At 42.5% G+C, this 17,758-nt stretch overlaps 1 protein-coding gene across 2 annotated transcripts in view; it reads left to right on the plus strand.

Annotated features, from left to right (window-relative positions):
• LOC307271378 (CMP-N-acetylneuraminate-beta-galactosamide-alpha-2,3-sialyltransferase 4-like) overlaps window positions 1–16,303 on the plus strand; it is a 40,544-nt gene extending 24,241 nt beyond the window's left edge. For both annotated transcript variants that reach the window (XM_080053808.1, XM_080053807.1), the window contains exons 10-12: window positions 355–492; window positions 14,854–15,006; window positions 15,108–16,303. In XM_080053808.1, the coding sequence (XP_079909934.1) occupies window positions 355–492; window positions 14,854–15,006; window positions 15,108–15,197 (381 nt within the window). In that variant the 3' untranslated portion in view covers window positions 15,198–16,303. The remainder of the gene's footprint in view (window positions 1–354; window positions 493–14,853; window positions 15,007–15,107) is intronic.
• Window positions 16,304–17,758: the final 1,455 nt, after the last annotated feature.

The raw sequence follows: 17,758 nt of genomic DNA on the forward strand, positions 1-17,758 counted from the left end.
AAGCCCTTGCCAGCCATCCATATCGGGAACGAATACTTAAAAGGTTGGACTTCAGCAATGCCAGTGCACTCGAGAGTTAAATGTTTTTTCCATTGCATCCTTCACTCCGTTGCTCCCGGGACCGCTGCTGCTGCTAACAGTTGCAGGGTCATTACCTGCTAATTTGCACATCGATTCAGTTGCCCTCCCGACGCGAGGGAGTCATAGATTCAATTGCATCTCTGTTTGTGCAAATGAACTCAGTGTGCCAACCAAAAATAGCAAAGGACATTTGCGCTCCCTCTGTCCTTTTGTTCCTTTCATTTTTTCGCGACATCCTGTGTCTTATCTTTCTCTGTGTTTATGTTTATCCAGGTCCAGAAAGGCTTTTGGAAGCCCCCACCCCAAATCTGGTTGGGTGACGTCAGTAAAATCAGAGTGCTGGACCCCTACTTTCTGCACCACACTGCCGACAGCCTGCTCCAGATCCCTCTTCACCCCAAGAGCAAACAGGTGAGGGATGTCTCCCACTTCAATGTTTGGAGAATCATGAAGCTGCAGGCATTGGGTGTTCACAATTTTAGAATCAGTCCTTAAAGGTGCACAATACAGTTTTGAGGGGAGGGGGATTTGTTTACATTTGCAGAACCTGCACCCAGTTTACAAAACATATTTTTGTAATTCTTAGTTTTGATTAATTCAATCACCCTAAATTAAAACAAAATTACTTGAAGGACACCTGGGACCAAACTTAAGACCAGAATATGTTTGTATACAAAACTGTGGGCCCTGCTGATGTAAACAACAGCAGTGAAAACAGTAACTTTTTAGGCAGCTTTTTAACTTCAAACAGTCTTTTATGGATCTAATCATCCTGTGAGTAAAGTTTGTTTATTCAGTTATGAGTAATATACCTTATACAATGTTCACTTCTCTGACACACCCACATTTACATTGTGTTCCTTTAATCAAACACATCAAATCTCTAAATTAAAGGTGCTCCGAGGAACTTTCAGTTTGTGTTAAGTCTTGCTCCCCCTTTGGAAAAGGCTGTAGTGAGCGTACCCGCATTAAGAAAAACTATATAAAAATAGCATTCTTGTATGGTCTCGTTTGCTCTAACATAAACCCAAATATTTAAAAGTTCCTCATAGCACCTTTTAATCAGTCGGAAGTTGTTGGTTTAAAACTGTGGGCGGGCAATTATTCTCCTCTATTGAGACACATTAATAGTGACCTTTTCTGGCATCCATTTCTGGCGAATTCTCCCACTAGAACCTCCTCTCTTGTCTGTTCCCTTTTTCCCATGCCTCCCTTTGTTCTCGTTTTTGCCCTTCTCTTTTTCCCACATGAACGTTAACAAGGCTGCATGGAGCATCCACTGATTAGCCACCGCTCCTCAAGTGATACGTTTCGAATGTGCCTGGCTGGGAAAAACTGTTTACTGGATGAGGCCTTTACTCTTGATATGCAGCTGGGTCAATGGCCGATTTGGTGGATCCAATTACGGCAAAACATGATGCAGATTAGCTTCTGCTTGGCATTGTGGCAACTCATTACAAGATAAGCGCTCCTCGTGTCTTCTTCTTCTTCTTGACAGCACAGTGAATCCCTGTGCGATAATTAGCTTTTAAAAGCACAGCCAAAATATTGTTTAAATTTCAACCAGATGCTCTGTTTTTAGGGGTAAAACGAGGACAGTTACATAGGTTCTTTCTCTGCGAAGCTGATTAGTGCTGTTTTTATCCGAGGAAAATGCAGATTTTGTTAAGCTTCAGAGAGGTTGTTTGTGTGACTTGTGGCTCAATTAAACACTTTTGATTGATTGATTGATTGATTGATTGATTATTTTAATGACCACACAGCCAGGCTGGTGGAATTTGTTATCAGTACAGCTTGGTACAGGTTCCAACATACAGACATACACACTACACAATACATAAGGGCCATGCTTAATCCTCAGCGTTCAGAGTTCAGAAAGTTTATTGCAGTTGGGATGAAACTGTTTTTGAACCGGGTTGTTCGTAAGGCACTGTTCCTGTAACGCCTCCCAGAGGGCAGTAGCTGGAAGGCATAGTGTGCAGGGTGAGTGGGGTCGGAGATGATTTTCTGTGCTCTGCGTAGTGTCTGTTTGTGGTATAGTGAATCAAGGGATGGTAGGGGTGTGCCAATAATTTTGGATGCTCTGTTGATGATGCGTTGAAGTTTCTTCCGGGAGAGTGAGTTTAGACTGCCAAACCAGACTGTAATGGAGAAGGTGAGGATGCTTTCTACGATGGCTGTGTAGAAGCGGAGCAGAAGATGGGACCTTACCCTGAACTTCTTCAGCTGACTGAGATGAAAAAGTCTTTGCTGGGCTTTATTGTAGATGTGGTCTGCGTTTATTTTCCATTTGAGGTTATTGCTGATGTGGGTTCCGAGGAGTTTGAATGTGTCAGTGATGGAGATGGATTCACCTTTAATGAGCACAGGAGTTTTGGGGGATGGTTGGCATCTTGGGTCGATGATGAGTTCCTTTGTTTTTAATGAGTTGAGTATGAGATCATGGTCTGTGCACCAGGTCACTGCTTGGTTGATCTGTGCACGGTATTCTGTTTCTTGGTTGTTGGTGATGAGTCCTATGATGGTTGAGTCGTCTGCGTACTTGTACAGGTTGACAGAGCTGTAGTGGGATGTGAGTTTGTTTGTGTAAAGGGAGAATAGCCAGGGTGAGAGAACACAGCCTTGGGGTGTGCCTGTACTGAGGAAGAGAGGGGAGGATGTGGTATTGTTGATCTTCACCTTCTGTTGCCTGTTCCAGAGAAAACTGTGAATCCAGTGACAGATGCATGGGTCGATGTTCATGTCCTGTAATGTATTGAATAGTTTGGCCGGGTTTATTGTGTTGAATGCAGAGCTGAAATCCATGAACAGGATGCGGGCATATGTGTTGGCGGACTCCAGGTGGTTCAGAATGTGATGAGTTGCTAAGATGACGGTGTCTTCAACGGACCTGTTGGCTCTGTATGCAAATTGATATGGGTCCATGAGGGGGGTGGTGACAGATTTCAGGTGATTAAGTATGATGCGCTCAAATGATTTCATAACTGCTGATGTCAAGGCAATGGGTCTGTAATCATTGAGGCAGGAGATGGTCTTGGTTTTGGGAACTGGGATGATAATGGATTCTTTGAAGCAGTTGGGTACTGAGCTTTGGCAGAGGGAGGAGTTGAAGATGTTGGTGAAAACCCCAGCCAGCTCTGCAGCACAGTGGTGGAGAACGGAGGGGCTGATGTTATCTGGGCCGGGGGCTTTATTCCTCTTAAGTCCCTTGAAGGTGCTCCTCACCTCCTCCTCGTAGATGGTGAAAGGGGGAGGAGGGAGGAGGTCAGGGAGAGATGGTGGAGGAGCCGGTGCCTGCTCAAACCTCACATAGAAAGTGTTGAGTGAATCAGGAAGCTGATTGTCGCTGTCAGGTGTGGGGGTGGGTTTCTTTTTGTAGTTTGTCATGTTTTGTAGTTTTTTCCAAATAGAGTGTGTCACTATTAGTGATTTGTTCTTCTAATTTAGTGGCATAGTTGGATTTGGCTCTTCTTATTGCAGATCTCAGTTTGTATTTGGCAGCCATATTGTTCTTTATTTCCTGTCAAATGTGCTGAATTTTTCTCCTTTCTTATTATTTTAATGTCCTTGTTAAACCACGGTTTATTATTATTGTAGTGTTTGACTTTTTTGAGTGGAACGCACAGGTCAACGCTGTAATTGACGTATGACGTCACTGCTTCGGTGACGTCGTTCAGGTCACCTGCGGCATGGAAAACTTCCCAGTCCGTGCACGCGAAACAACCCCGAAGTTGTTCAATGGCTTCGGGGGACCAGCACCGGAGGAGGGTTGTTGGTGTTTTGGAGGATTTCACATTTTGCCTGTATGTAGGAATTAGCAGCAGCATCGCGTGGTCGGACCTGCCCAGCGGAGCCCTCGGGAAAGCACGGTAAGCCTCTCTGATTGAAGTGTAGCAGTGGTCCAGCGTGTTGGTCCCTCTGCTGGGGCAGTTTACCTGCTGATGGTAGCCGGGCAGCTCAGATTATAGGTTGGTCTGGTTAAAGTCCCCGAGGACGATGACTGCTGTGTCCGGGTGTGAATTTTCCACTGAGGAGACGTAGTTGGCTAACTCGGCTATGGTGGTGTTAGCGTTAGCCTCAGGTGGAATGTAAACACAGATCATAATAATTGATGCGAACTCCGTGGGAGGAATGATGGTCTGCATTTGACAGTGAGGTATTCCAGGTGCGGGGAACATACATGTGTGAGTTCAGTAGAATTAGTGCACCAGCGTTCATTTATCATGATGCAAACACCACCGCCTTTTTCCTTGCCCGATAGTTTGGAAGATCTATCGGAACGATGTAATGTGAAACCTGGAAGTGTTACCGCTTGGTCTGGTACTGACTGATCCAGCCAGGTCTCTGTCAGGCAGATGGCAGAGCAGTCACTGTAGTCTTTGTCGGTTTGGATCATAAGTTATAATTCGTCCATTTTGTGCCGGAGGGATCTTACGTTTGACAGCAGAAGGGCTGGGAGCGGTGGCCGGTAAGGGCGTCTCCTGAACCTGGCAAAGGTGCCGGAGCGGTGGCCCTTTTGGGCCGGCAGCCATGGTGTTGAGTGGCTTGCGCTGTAGATGTTTAATTCCAGTAATTTCTCCTCCAGCAAGGATGTAGATGGGCCCAGATCACTGTGAGAGGTGGATCTGAGGTTTAGAAGCTCCGATCGGGTGTACTGGATTAAGCACGACACTTTGCAAACAAATAACGCAGACACTAAAGGCCAGGACACACCAGCCCGATAATCGCCGTCGTCAAAAAAAAAGACGAATCTGTTTGGTGTGTGCCGTGACGTCGGCCGACGTAGAGGTCGTCGGGCTTGTTTTGAGCCTGTCGGCCGCCGATTGAACATGTTCAATCGGCGGCCGACCGTCTTTCATTTGGAGCAATTTGATTGGTGGAGGGCTAGCGAATCAGTGAAGCCCGGAAGTGAGGCGGGTAGCACAAACAGCTAACAACAGCTAGCCATCGTTTTAATGTGTTTGTTCGTTTCGTTTTGAGAGTACTCACATGCATCAACCCTTGTTGACTGCTCGACACCATGCTCGACACTCTCTGCTTAAAATTGTGCTCTTATGGTCCATAAATATAAATACGTATTTCTATCTATGTTTATGCTCTAGAGAGATGTCCAATCATTTCCGGCTTTCGTATTTTTTCGGGCCACAATACAGATTAGCGCCGCCTGCTGTTGTGGAGACATTACGTCCCGCGAGCGTACGGAAAATAAACAGTCGTCTCGGTGTGTTCTTTAGCAGCGACGGGAAGCTGGAGCTTCCTGAAACGGCCGACTCCATTTTTTTTGACGACGGCGATTATCGGGCTGGTGTGTCCTGGCCTTAAAATGACAGACAGGAACACTGCTTGAAGCAAAAGTTAAAGCGGCAACGAGTAACATTTAAATATCTTTTAAACAGCCTCATGTTTCCTCTCATAATCATAAATTACCTTTAACAGCAAACGAGACCATCAGTGCAAAGAAAGACGTTTTTATATAGTTTTTATTACTGCATTTGATCTGGTCGTACACCCAGTCCGATTTTCGGTTCACGCGTGCATGCTCTATGGTCACATATCCGCATGCATTGGTCGCAGATTTCAGTGTGGCGCAGCAACGTGAATTGAGAAGCCTATGGCTCCAGGTGAGGGAAGGGGAGCGGGAGCCTTGTTTGAGACAGTTGTTTGTAGTCATAATGACTGATAACGGGGCTGAACCATCAAAGAAAAAAAAGAAAATGCAATGAAGAAAAGAAAAAAGGGAGAGTGATAGGCGGGCGGGAGGGCGTTGCCAGGCAACGTATACACAATTTCACGGAGACTGCAGTGTTTACTCCTAAATGAATGAGCGGTAGCCTACTAAAACACAGTTTACTTTGCCTCACCAGCATCATCAGATGACCATTATTCATCTGAAATAGTCATTATTTACAACAACATAAACACATTACCTCATCGTGATCCTAGACTACTAACTAACTGCCATCTCACGGACACGGACTCGTTCAGCTACGTGAGAGGTGACAATGCATCAACTCATTGCAATCAGGTGTGTTTAGCACTTACTGGCATTAGTTGATGCTGTGTCACTAACCACTCTCTGGAAGCCGAAAAGAGTCCGGTTCCCCTTACACTTTCAACACACGGACACGCACCATATTGCTTCCTGATTATTTGATTCTTGCACTCCCAGCACGAGCTAGAAAACAGCTGGCGTCGTAAAAATACTACCGCTTTTGTTCAAAGGTGAGATAACCTGTTCTCACCACACACACACACACACACACACACACACACACACATGCAAAGTGGAAAGATAACTATTAACTAACTGATAAAACTAGAGAGTTTCATGACTTGTTTTATGGAGTGGCGACGATTGAGCAATGAGGAAAAAAAAATACGCATAACGTTTTTTTTCGAATTGTACCATTGATCTGTTTTTGTTTCACAAATTGGACCTCTACTCCCTCGTAAGAGCTGAGGCGATTGAATTAAGAAACAAACTGTGTGATTTTACTTGGCCTATAACTCATGGAGAATGAAGCTTTTATTGGCCCATGGCGTCCCTATCTGCCAAGTGGGGCTTGTCTCTTGACATGGGCCTGAGCCACGTTTTGTTTTGGTTCCGTTGGTTTCTCCCCCTCTCCCGGGCCTTTTTCTGTTGAAGAATGAGGGAGTGCAGCGCTGCAGACAGTACAAACACAACTAGCTGGTGCACGAGCAGAGTGAGCAGTGGGAAGGCGGCGAAACCTACAGGGGGTCAACGGTCTCGCACGACAGGAGCTCTGCACCATCTGCACACACTGTATGGAGAATGTATAAGCCAATAGTGAGAGGGACAACTGGGGCCTATACAGACACAGACAGATGCAAGACCTGGCTTGTTTTAACAGTGGTAAAACAATCTAAAACCCAATTAACATAAAGCCTCTGGACACACACCTGGTCTAAAATAGTAAAAAATCAATACATGACAACAGTCATAATGTTTATAAAACGTTCCGGCAGTGATAGATTCAGAACACAAATTGTGTAATAAGAATCAGGGCATTGCCTGCCTCATCTAAACCAAAGTTGAGCAAACTTAAATCACAATATCTTTAATTTGGGATTGATAACTATGCCTAGTTAGAAGGATTTTGTGGCTTTGAGTTGACAGGGTTGGAAAGCTAGATTTCTCTCACCACCTTCATTCTATCTTGTCATCAGTCTATTCTGTTCAGTTTTTCCTGTCCTCTGGGATATTCCTTATCGCCAAATACCAGCAGCAGTCCTGACTGTAGCAGACCTCCTCTTTGCAGACACGCCATGCTCTCTCCCAGATAATGACCCTGCCAGATAGTCAAGGACCCTCTCCACACACACACACACACACACACACACACACACACACACACACACACACACACACACACACACACACACACACACACACACACACACACACACACACACACACACACACACACACACACACACACACACACACACACACACACACAAAGGCATAAGCTCATGCTTTCATACATGCAACCACATGTACACACCTGTAACTGTTTAGTTGACACCAGTCTCCCCAAGCACAATTGGCCTCATGTCGAGCTCTTGTCTGGCTGGCTTGCAGTGGTGACAGTATGCAGTTCAGATCACCTTCTGCGTCTCTGCTGTAGAGCTCACATTTGTTTGGACAGACCTCTATTTAGGTCAGATTTCACTGCCAGTTAAATAGCTGCCCAGATATGCCATATGCACATGTGGCCGTGTTCTTTCTTCCACTCGTTTCTCAACCAGGCTAAACGCTCCCCACCTGATGGCTGGATACTTGAGAGAACGTCATTTTGCACACTTACATCCGAGTTGTCTAAAGCTGCAGTGCGTAACTTCTGTTGCCCCCCATGAGGAATTCTGAGTAAATACAACAACACTGTCGGCCAATATCCATCAGGTAAGTCTTCGGTGATGGCAGCATCATGGATTGTATACCTTGTGCTGGCGTCTAGGTTTTTTTCGGAGAAATACAGAGAGTTTTTTTAATATGAAAAGGTTACGCACCATCGATTTAAAGATTGGAACGTCACATCAGTCATCACACACACACACACACACACCCACACACACACACACACACACACACACACACACACACACACACACACACACACACACACACAGTTCATATGCTTCCCGAATGTACACATTTCATAAAGTACAGTCTATTCTCAGTGAGGCTTGAAGCAATTAGTTTAGACATTTTGAGGAAATACTCTTATTTGCTCTGTTGATGACGATTACATTAGATCAATACGACCACTTTTAGATACCACTTTGTAAAAAGCTAGGCTAGCTATTTTTCCCTTTTTACAGTCTTTGTGCTAAGCTAAGCTAACAGTCAGATTGCTGTTGCTTTATTTCAAACAGACTGAGGTGTGGGGGTGATAATAATCTTCTCATCTAATTCTTGGCAAGAAAGGAAGTACGTTTATTTCCCAAAAGGTCAAACTCTTCCTTTCAACGAGAACATATACATTTCCTTTGGAGAACCTCATGCTCTGTTATCTAGGTACAGACTGTATCAATGGCCAGTTTTTTTATTTCTCATCTGGAGTTGTCCATGGGTAGTGTTTTAAAACCAACAAGATCCTATTAAAACGTATATCTCATAAACATCGTCTATAAACACTGGTACATGCAGTCGAAATTTCCTTGCAAACACAGAGGAAACTTGATGATGACATAGAGAGAGAGAGAGAGAGAGAGAGAGAGAGAGAGAGAGAGAGAGAGAGAGAGAGAGAGAGAGAGAGAGAGAGAGAGAGAGAGAGAGAGAGAGAGAGAGAGAGAGAGAGAGAGAGAGAGGGGAAAATGGGCTGTTGGGAAAGAAAGTGTTCAGCATTTTGTGAGAGATGGAGGGAGAAAGTTTCTTCTATTGCGACCATGTGGAAGTGATTCTTCTCTTTGCCTCTGTGAACATGGATAATCATTGACAGAGTCGTATGGGAAATGGCAAACAACACAGGGAAGTCACTGTGCACAGTAAGAGCCCGCCAGGGACAACACAACCAACATGTCTCCAATCATTAAATCTCGCATTAGTTTTATAGAAAAAAGAAAAGATGGGCAATGGGGTTAGATAAACGTTCCTTCATTTTGATCAAGGCAGATCACATGTGACAGGCAAACGAACAGCAGTAATACACACTATTTTTAGGACAAAAATGTCTTCTGTGTTGCCACTTTGGTTTCAATAGAAGATAAGCAATGTTGAATTACTTGGTTCCTTAAGTCCATAAGATTGCCCTGTGATTTGTACACAATCGCTTTAAGACTTTGAGTTAGCCACATTTCACCTTGTCAGCGAAACTCTTTTGTGGTTCATCACTGTCCAAAAGGCTTAATCAATGAAATTATCAGACATGCAGCGTCACTCTGTTCTTTGGTCCTGCAGCAAGGAGCAGGACCTTGAATTGATTTGTAATGGAGGACAATCACCCCTAAAACCAGTGTTATTGCTTCACAGGCAGCTGACCAAGGGATTCAATTTGGGTGATTTGTGCACTTAAGGTACATTTATTTGGTTTGAGTAAATGGCATTTTGAAACAATTATGGCCAGAAAATAATTGGAAGGTCTGTGTATTCAAGTAATTTACATGACTTTACTATATGAAGCTTTATTATATATTAATTGTATTTTGTGGGGCATGTTATACCTTTATCAGCCAGTTTATTAAGTGGCAAGTGAGAGATCAATAGGGAAGTGAAACATCACGCATCAAAGGTTGATGACCACATTTTAACTAGGGTTGTTGGAGGTTATTGTTTGCCTCTTAAACCCGCTGACTGGTCAAGTAGATTATTTTTCTCTTGTTAGATTTAAGCAGATTATTCTCTTAAAGCGGCTACGAGTAACATTTAAATATATTTTAAACAGCCTCATGTTTCCTCTGATAATCATAAATGACCTTTAACAGCAAACGAGACCATCAGTGCAAAGAAAGACGTTTTTAAATAGTTTTTATTACTCCTTTTGGTCTGGTCGCACACCCAGTCCGATTTTCGGTTCGCTCGTGCAAGCTCTATGGTCACATATCCGTATTGGTCGCAGATTTCAGTGTGGCGCTGCAACGTGAATTGAGAAGCCTATTCTCAGGGAAGGGGAGCGGGAGCCTTGTTTGATACAGTTATTTGTCGTCATAATGACTGATAACGGGGCTGAATCATCAAAGAAAAAAAAGAGAATGCAATGAAGAAAAGCTAAAAGGGAGAGTGATATAGGCTACGGGGGACGAGGGCGTTGCCAAGCAACGTGTATATAATTTCACGAGAGCGAAACTAGACTGCAGTGTTTACTCCTAAATGAATGAGCGGTTGGTACTAGGGGTGTGCACGTGTACACGTGTACACGAGTAACCGTTTAGTAAATCATAACCGTTTAGGAAAAATCAATAAACGAAAACCGTTTAAAAAAAAAAAATCTTCAAATTTTAAATGTTCTTTTTTTCAAAGTTTTTAAATATGTTCTGGAGACACGCATTTATTGATTTTACATCACTAATAAACTACTTGGGGAGGATAAAAGCTAGTCTGCCCAATCTGTCTGTCCCTCGGCGTGTGTGTATAATCGCAAACACACGCACACACACACGGGGAGGCGCCGTTCTCGGGCTCGACTCACAGCCACGGAAGAGTGATGAAAGATAACCTAAAGATTAAAGTTACCCGGTTGACGTGAACTACGCGCGTAAGTAGCCCGAACTTTATAACACCTGTTCAACCTGCATAAACGTGGACATGTAGAAAGCGATAGGCTATATTAATCAGGAAATTAATGAAGCGCGATAATGACGGAGCACATGACAGGCGAACGCGTATGTGTGTGTGTGCGCTCGCCTACAGGACGGCGGGCGCACGAGGACAATGACGTCACGGTTAACCGTGTACACGAAAAAAATTCCGTCGTGTACACGGTTAGACATTTTTGTAAACGTTCACACCCCTAGTTGGTACTAACACAAAGTTTGCTTTGCTTCACCATCATCAGATAACCATTATCTGAAATAGTAATTATTTACAACAACATAAACACATTACCTCATCGTGATCCATACTAACTGCCGTCTATCGTTCATTCGCTTTCTGTGAGGAGTCGGACACGGTCGGACACGTAATCTTTCAGCTCCGTGAGAGAGAGTAGTTAGGTGACACTGCTCAACTCATTGCAATCAGGTGCGTGTGGCAGTGACTGGCATTAGTTGATGCAGTGTCAAAACCACTCTCACGGAGCCGAAAAGAGTCCTCACACTTTCAACACACGGACATGCACTATATTGCTCCCTTCTCAGTTCACACTCACGCACCTGGCACGGGCTTTGCGACAGCGGGCGTCGTAAAAATACTACCGCTTTTGTCCAAAGGGGACGCCAACGTGCCATGTTACTCGTAGTGGCTTTAATAGACAAGGGCTGTGTCTTGATTCAGAGACCACGCACTTGGTAGGACGCGGTCTATGAAGGCTATAGCCTATGAAGGCCGATTTTAAGGCCGGTTTTAACCCTTTCACGCATAGAGGTCACTACAGTGGACAGCTATTCAAAAGCTGTTTTCTTGAATATGCATGGGTGTAGATCGCCTAGTTGCATATCAGCCACTACAGTGGACTCTTGTGTGTCATCCAATGCATTGCCAACCAGTGGCCAACCATTGTAAGAGCAGCCACAATTAGTCAAAACCAAGATGGCCGACAGGGAGCAGAAAAGTTGAGTAGCTCAGGAATATCCTGTAAATACTTCAAAAATAGCAGACTCTGGCAGGTAAAAAAAATATGGCAACATCAAGTAACATCTTAGGAGTCATATAGTTGTTAAAATTTCCAATTATTGATTTTACATTAGGAGGAAATTATGTGTAATCACCTGTCCACTAAATTGGACATCATGCATCACCGACTTCAATATATACTATGACTGCAGATGTGTTGTGCTTGAAAAAGCTTACTTTGCTGCAACTTTTTGGTTTTAAATCAATTGATTTATGTTATTAGAGTGCAACTTGAAGTATTTGTGTAAAAAAAAAACATTTTTTCCAGATTATTCCATTATGTGTAAAACAGTTGGTGTCACTATGATGCCAATTTTCATATAAAAATAGCTTTGATGAAGTGATGTACAAGTTAGTAGGCTGTACTACTGAATTACAGCTGAAAAAGAGAAATTGGAGAACCAAGGAAAAAGTTGTCTGTTATTTTCATAGAAAATTTTGATTGAAAAAATTATTCCACGCTTTTTCATTAGATTGAAGTATTGGAATATGTTAATATATGTGAACAGGCATTGAAAATATATATTATTTTATAGTTTTCAGATGATATATCATTTTTTTCACTGTTTTGTTAAATAAATAAGGTCAAAATTGAGAAGTCAAAACGCATGGAGTCCACCCGAGTGGACATGTGTAAAACTCTCTGAAAAATGTGTGTTTAAAAAAAATGAAGTTATATTTTTTCTTTTCATGCCTAAATAAGTATAAAATCACTTGAGAAAAAAATCCAGACTAAGGATATCATAATTCATGCATGAAAGGGTTAAGGCCAACGAGCCTTGTTAAACGAGACGGTCTCCGCAGGTCTCGGTTTACGAGCATTTCCGGTTTACGTAACAAGCCGTTACCTTGCGTGACGACTCGCCGCTCCTGTGCTTCCTAGCAACCCTGATTGCTGCCAACGGAGACAGCCCTGTCAACGGAGGAAAAAAGAAAAATAAGTTGTCTACCAGACGTAAAGAAAAAAAAGTACAAGAAAAAAAGAAAGGAAGATAAAAGTTAAGAAGATGGGAGCAACACGTTGCTGTTTTGTTATTTCTTATTTTATTTTATGCCATCTCTGAAAAAAACGCAATGAATCTTGGGATATGTTGGGCCGCGAAGGATACATCTGATGCAGCCTTCAAAACCGTGAAACGAAGGCTGCATTTCACGACCGCATATGAGGAGCCTTGCAAGGAGCCTTGCAAACGGGACAGCCTTTGCGCGCCGCTATGACGCAATCGGTCTTCAAATGCAGCCTTCGTAGGCTGCAATACCCATGCAATACCTGAATCAAGACACAGCCAAGGAGTGACTTGTGATTGATTTTCGGAGAGCTCTGTTTGCTTAGGTTGGTCCTTGTAAATGTTTTTGTGCCTGTGGAACTTGAAAAAATAAAGACAAAAGGTTTGTTGCTGTTGTGCCATGCATTGTGCCACTTTAGAGTTGTTTTGGACAATTCAAATTGTTATCATGATAGCAATTTGAATTGTTCTGCAGAATGAAGCACTAAAATCCTTGTCAAAGGTGCAGTCTTTTTGCTTGTTTTAAGATAAATATAATCATCACTTCTGATCATCTTTTCATATAAGGAATTGAACAGCCTCATCAACAATGGGTCTCTTTTTTAGATCAAGTAGAACACTGTTTGTTGTCTGCATTACAATGTTAACATATTGCCATATATAGGATTAAATAGCAGGCAAGTAGCACCCAAGTCACACTAACAGAGTAGCCTCACCAAACAGAACTGCTCAAGAATAAACAAGTCTAATTTTTGAGTGAAGACTCACCCGAGTACGCCAGAATGTCTGCTTTCCCTAGTGTCCGTCAGTGTCTCTCTACATGCCAAAGGCCTCTTACATTTTCAAAATCAGAATCAGAATACATTGGTTTTGCCCAGTTGCAAAGCAATTCCTCAGGTCTTTTGCAGTTGTTATAGTTGCTGGTTTAAGGAGTGCTTTTCTTCAGAAGAGGCCATACTAAGGTAGTGAGTAAGCTGCTGGAAAACACCCAGATTGCAGAGGGAGACTTGCTAATAATATCCAGTAATTCTTCTGTCCGGCAACCATGACCTTTCGGAAATGAGGAAAGGAAAGGGGTCAAGGTTACAGGTAGTGCTGCATGTGTAACGGAAGATACCACTGTGTTGAACAAGTAAGCAGCGACTATTTGAAACACTAAATCAGCTCACCCATATAAGATGTGTTTTGACAATGTTGGCTACCTTGTCTCTGGCTTTAGATCATATTTAGATCATGCGGAAACATATCCACAGATGGGTGAGTTGTATTGTGAGTTGTCAAGGGGGTCGACATATGAAACTAAAACGTGAGGATAATCTTTGAATCAATTGAATAGGTCTACCTGGCAATGTCTACGTGACACTACATGTTCAATATTTCACAACAAACATTTTGCAGGCACTTGTCACATACCTTTCAGCATGACTAAGAGCAAATGCATCCAAGCTCTGTTGGAACAAACATCAAAACACTACATTGTGTAACTGTAAGAAGTTTCACAACAATGAATGCTGAGGTCATCCAAAGTTAGTATGGACAGGGAAGAGGCTCTTTTGGAAGCAGTGCAAGTAAAGGTCAAGAAGAACTGCAGTTTATGTTGTCCTCTGTTACCATCTAGTGGTGTAATGGGAAACTGCAGTTACGTTGTAATATTCCTGCCTGCTTGAAGAGTGTTGTCTGTCTGTCTGTCTGTCTGTCCATATATCTATCGTATCTATCAGCTTTTTGCCTTTTTCTACGCATAAAGCTTGCTTTTGTAGACTCACGACATGTGACAACGTTGTTTTTATGCTACAGCTGCTCAATTTTATCTGTTCAATATATTAAAGCCCCAAGTGCTTCTTTTCTAATTTTATACAACTAGGAGTCGCCAACGGCAGCAATGTCTAAATCCTTCAAATGGGACCTTTGAACAGTTTGTCATGACACATAATTATTGCAGTGGACTCATCATTTAGTTTTTGTTTGTTTCAGAATCCTGTGCATCCGACCACGGGTATCCTCGCTGTGTTTGTTGCTCTCAACTACTGTGATGTGGTCCACATTGCTGGTTTTGGATACCCTGACACAAAGAGCCAAAGGCACCCTATCCATTACTATGGATATGACACGATGAAGTCTATGAAGGTGGGTAAAAGTCATACTTTAAATCTAGTCAAATATGTGTTTTTTTTAACATGCATGCATACAGCTCAGATAGATGATACTCGTCTTCCTCTCTGTTGCAGAACTCCTACCATGACCTCAATCACGAAGCCGAAGCCTTAAAAAGACTGGAGGATTCAGGAGCCATTTTGTACCTGCACCCACATTTATGATACTAACACTTTTTCTATTTGATTTAATCCAAATAGTGATTGAACACCAAATTGTATTTGATTTGGGTCACTCTGATCCAAATTAGATCTAAATGTGCCTTCTGAAGTGGGACACAAGACATTTGTATTTCCTTGGGGACACAGGTGTGTCACATAGCTAGCTCTGGTGAATGTTTATCTCCCTGGCACCTTATGTTCTTTAAAACTCAAACACAAGAAAAGTGTTTCAACTGCTTAAACAGCTTTCCTTCAGTACTGCCAACTACATACAACACTCTTTGGTGACATGGCTCCGCATTTTGCAGAATCTTTGAAAGGTTTGTTACTTTTATGTGTTTTAAATCACAACTTTCAAATGTATTTGAAAGGCTATTTAACTGTGAATAGTCTATCCATCCTGTGAACCAGATGTCTGTTTGTGGTAACCCAGTTTCAGCAAACAATTGACATCAGACTGCGGATTTTGAATAATTCCAATGCTTTGATGTTGCTATAGAGACATTTGATAGTGTGGGCTGCCACATCGCAGGAATCAAGCTTTTTAGATCTACAGAGAGCTAAAAGGTTTGATCAATCTTTTTTTTTTTTTTGGTTTTTTTTTGGCATTTTTATGCTTTATTGATAGTGTAGAGACAGAGTTGAAATGGGGCAGAGAGGGGAGTGACATGCAGAGAACGACCGTGGGCTGGAATCGAACCCGGGTCCGCTGCTGGCCGAGGCCCATGGGGGGGACGCCCTACTGACTGAGCTAAGGGCGCCCCCTGGTTTGATCGATCTTGAATGTTCTTTCTTTCGATACAAAAATATCTGTTTTACGGTGAAGGTGTGTTTTAGAATCTCTGGGGATTGTGAACTTCTCTTAAAAATGTGTTTTAGATTAAAAATGAATGCATCACAAACATGATTTACACAGTTAGCTGAATTAAATTCACTTTACTTTTTAGATTTCTTTGACTGGAAATACGACTTGTATTTTGTATCAGTTGCATTGTTTTTTAATTTATTTAATCTTTTTTTTCTGAGACAATTCTGGTAAATGGTACCACTGGATATTTTTTATTGTATAGAATGAAATACATTTTTAATTCAAAAATAAATCTAAATGAATTCAATTTGTTTCTCATATAACATTCTTACATTTCACATTTTTGTCATCTTATTTATGTTCACATGACTGATAGTTCATGAGGCTGTTGCTAAGCATGAGTTTGAAAGCACTGTCACCACAAGATGGCAGAGAGCTTCTACCACATAGCATACCGCATATTACATGGTGGGCACTCTACTGCACTACACATGGTGCAGTCATGCAGCAGCCCCTCTTAAAGTGCCCTGGGCTAATGATAACAGCAAAACTAAGCACTGTATGTGTACGGATAGGAACATCTGGGGGAACAGACAATTGCGCAAAGCTAATGACTGAGATTGACAAGCATACATTTGCCACTAGCGACATGTGTTAATGATGGGTGCTACTATCTGTACACACTGACCTTTATTAGAGTTGACATTAATGGAGCCGTGCCCTGGGAATTTATGAACTACGCTTACTCACTACCTCAGCTGTGACAGGGTTAAGAGCTGAGATCAGAATGGCACTAGATAATTGTTTTTGCATTCAGTCATAGGGATGAACAGTGAATGCTGTAAGGCTATTTCTCGTACAACAGCTACTGCTACTTCTAATAATAATGTTAAAATGGTACCTACTGTACCACATTTCCAATAGTCTGGTGTGAAGTGTTCTTTCAAGAAGGTGAAATCTCAAGTGAGGCACACTTGAGTGGGATGTCGAATCTCTTGAATAGTGATGAGGACTTTTTCCTCAAGGTCAGACTGTAAGCAAGGTACCTTTGTACTGCTCCGGTGTCTACTATTATACTGTAACTACCAGAATGTTTTATGTTACTGCTTTGTGCAATTCTGCTATTGCAGATTAGCTCAGCTGTGTGTTCTGTTTCTGTCTAAATCTGTGTGTTTTGCCTGCGTGTTGCTGATACGGAGGGGTAGTCCTTTTTTTGCAGCAGGGAAGAGACCACAATCATACGCCCACCCTCGTATTTAGTTAACTGGAAATTGCCAATTGATGGTGCGAACTGATTTCGTTGCCACTGAAATCTGACAGAACAAAACGTCCTTATCATCTCATCGTTTCAGTTCTGAGATGCAGCCATTATGTGTGAAGGGGGGGGGGGGGCATTGTCTCATACTGTAAAATCATCTGCTATTCCACCAACTCCTCACGTCACTGTCAGACATGTTTAAAACAGCACACATGCACAAGTTGCACATGTTGTTTTTAACATAGATATGTTTCCGATCAGAGCAGATACACACCAAAAAACACTTAAAACATACATACTTGTATTGCCTCTTCAAAATATGCGGTGTGGTAAACGCGGTAATATGATTGTTGATGTGCATTTGTTTTCCCAACAGCTCGGGGGAGTTGTGGCAGACCCAGAGCCACATCACGTTGCGCTTGATGGGACGTGTTCACTTCCCCTTTACACAACAGGGAGTTACATAATTGAACAGGATTGGTGTGTGAATCTGCGGGC

The sequence above is a fragment of the Ammodytes marinus genome (genome assembly GCF_949987685.1).
Source record: "Ammodytes marinus genome assembly, chromosome: 3".
In the NCBI taxonomy this organism is placed as follows: Eukaryota; Metazoa; Chordata; class Actinopteri; order Uranoscopiformes; family Ammodytidae; genus Ammodytes; species Ammodytes marinus.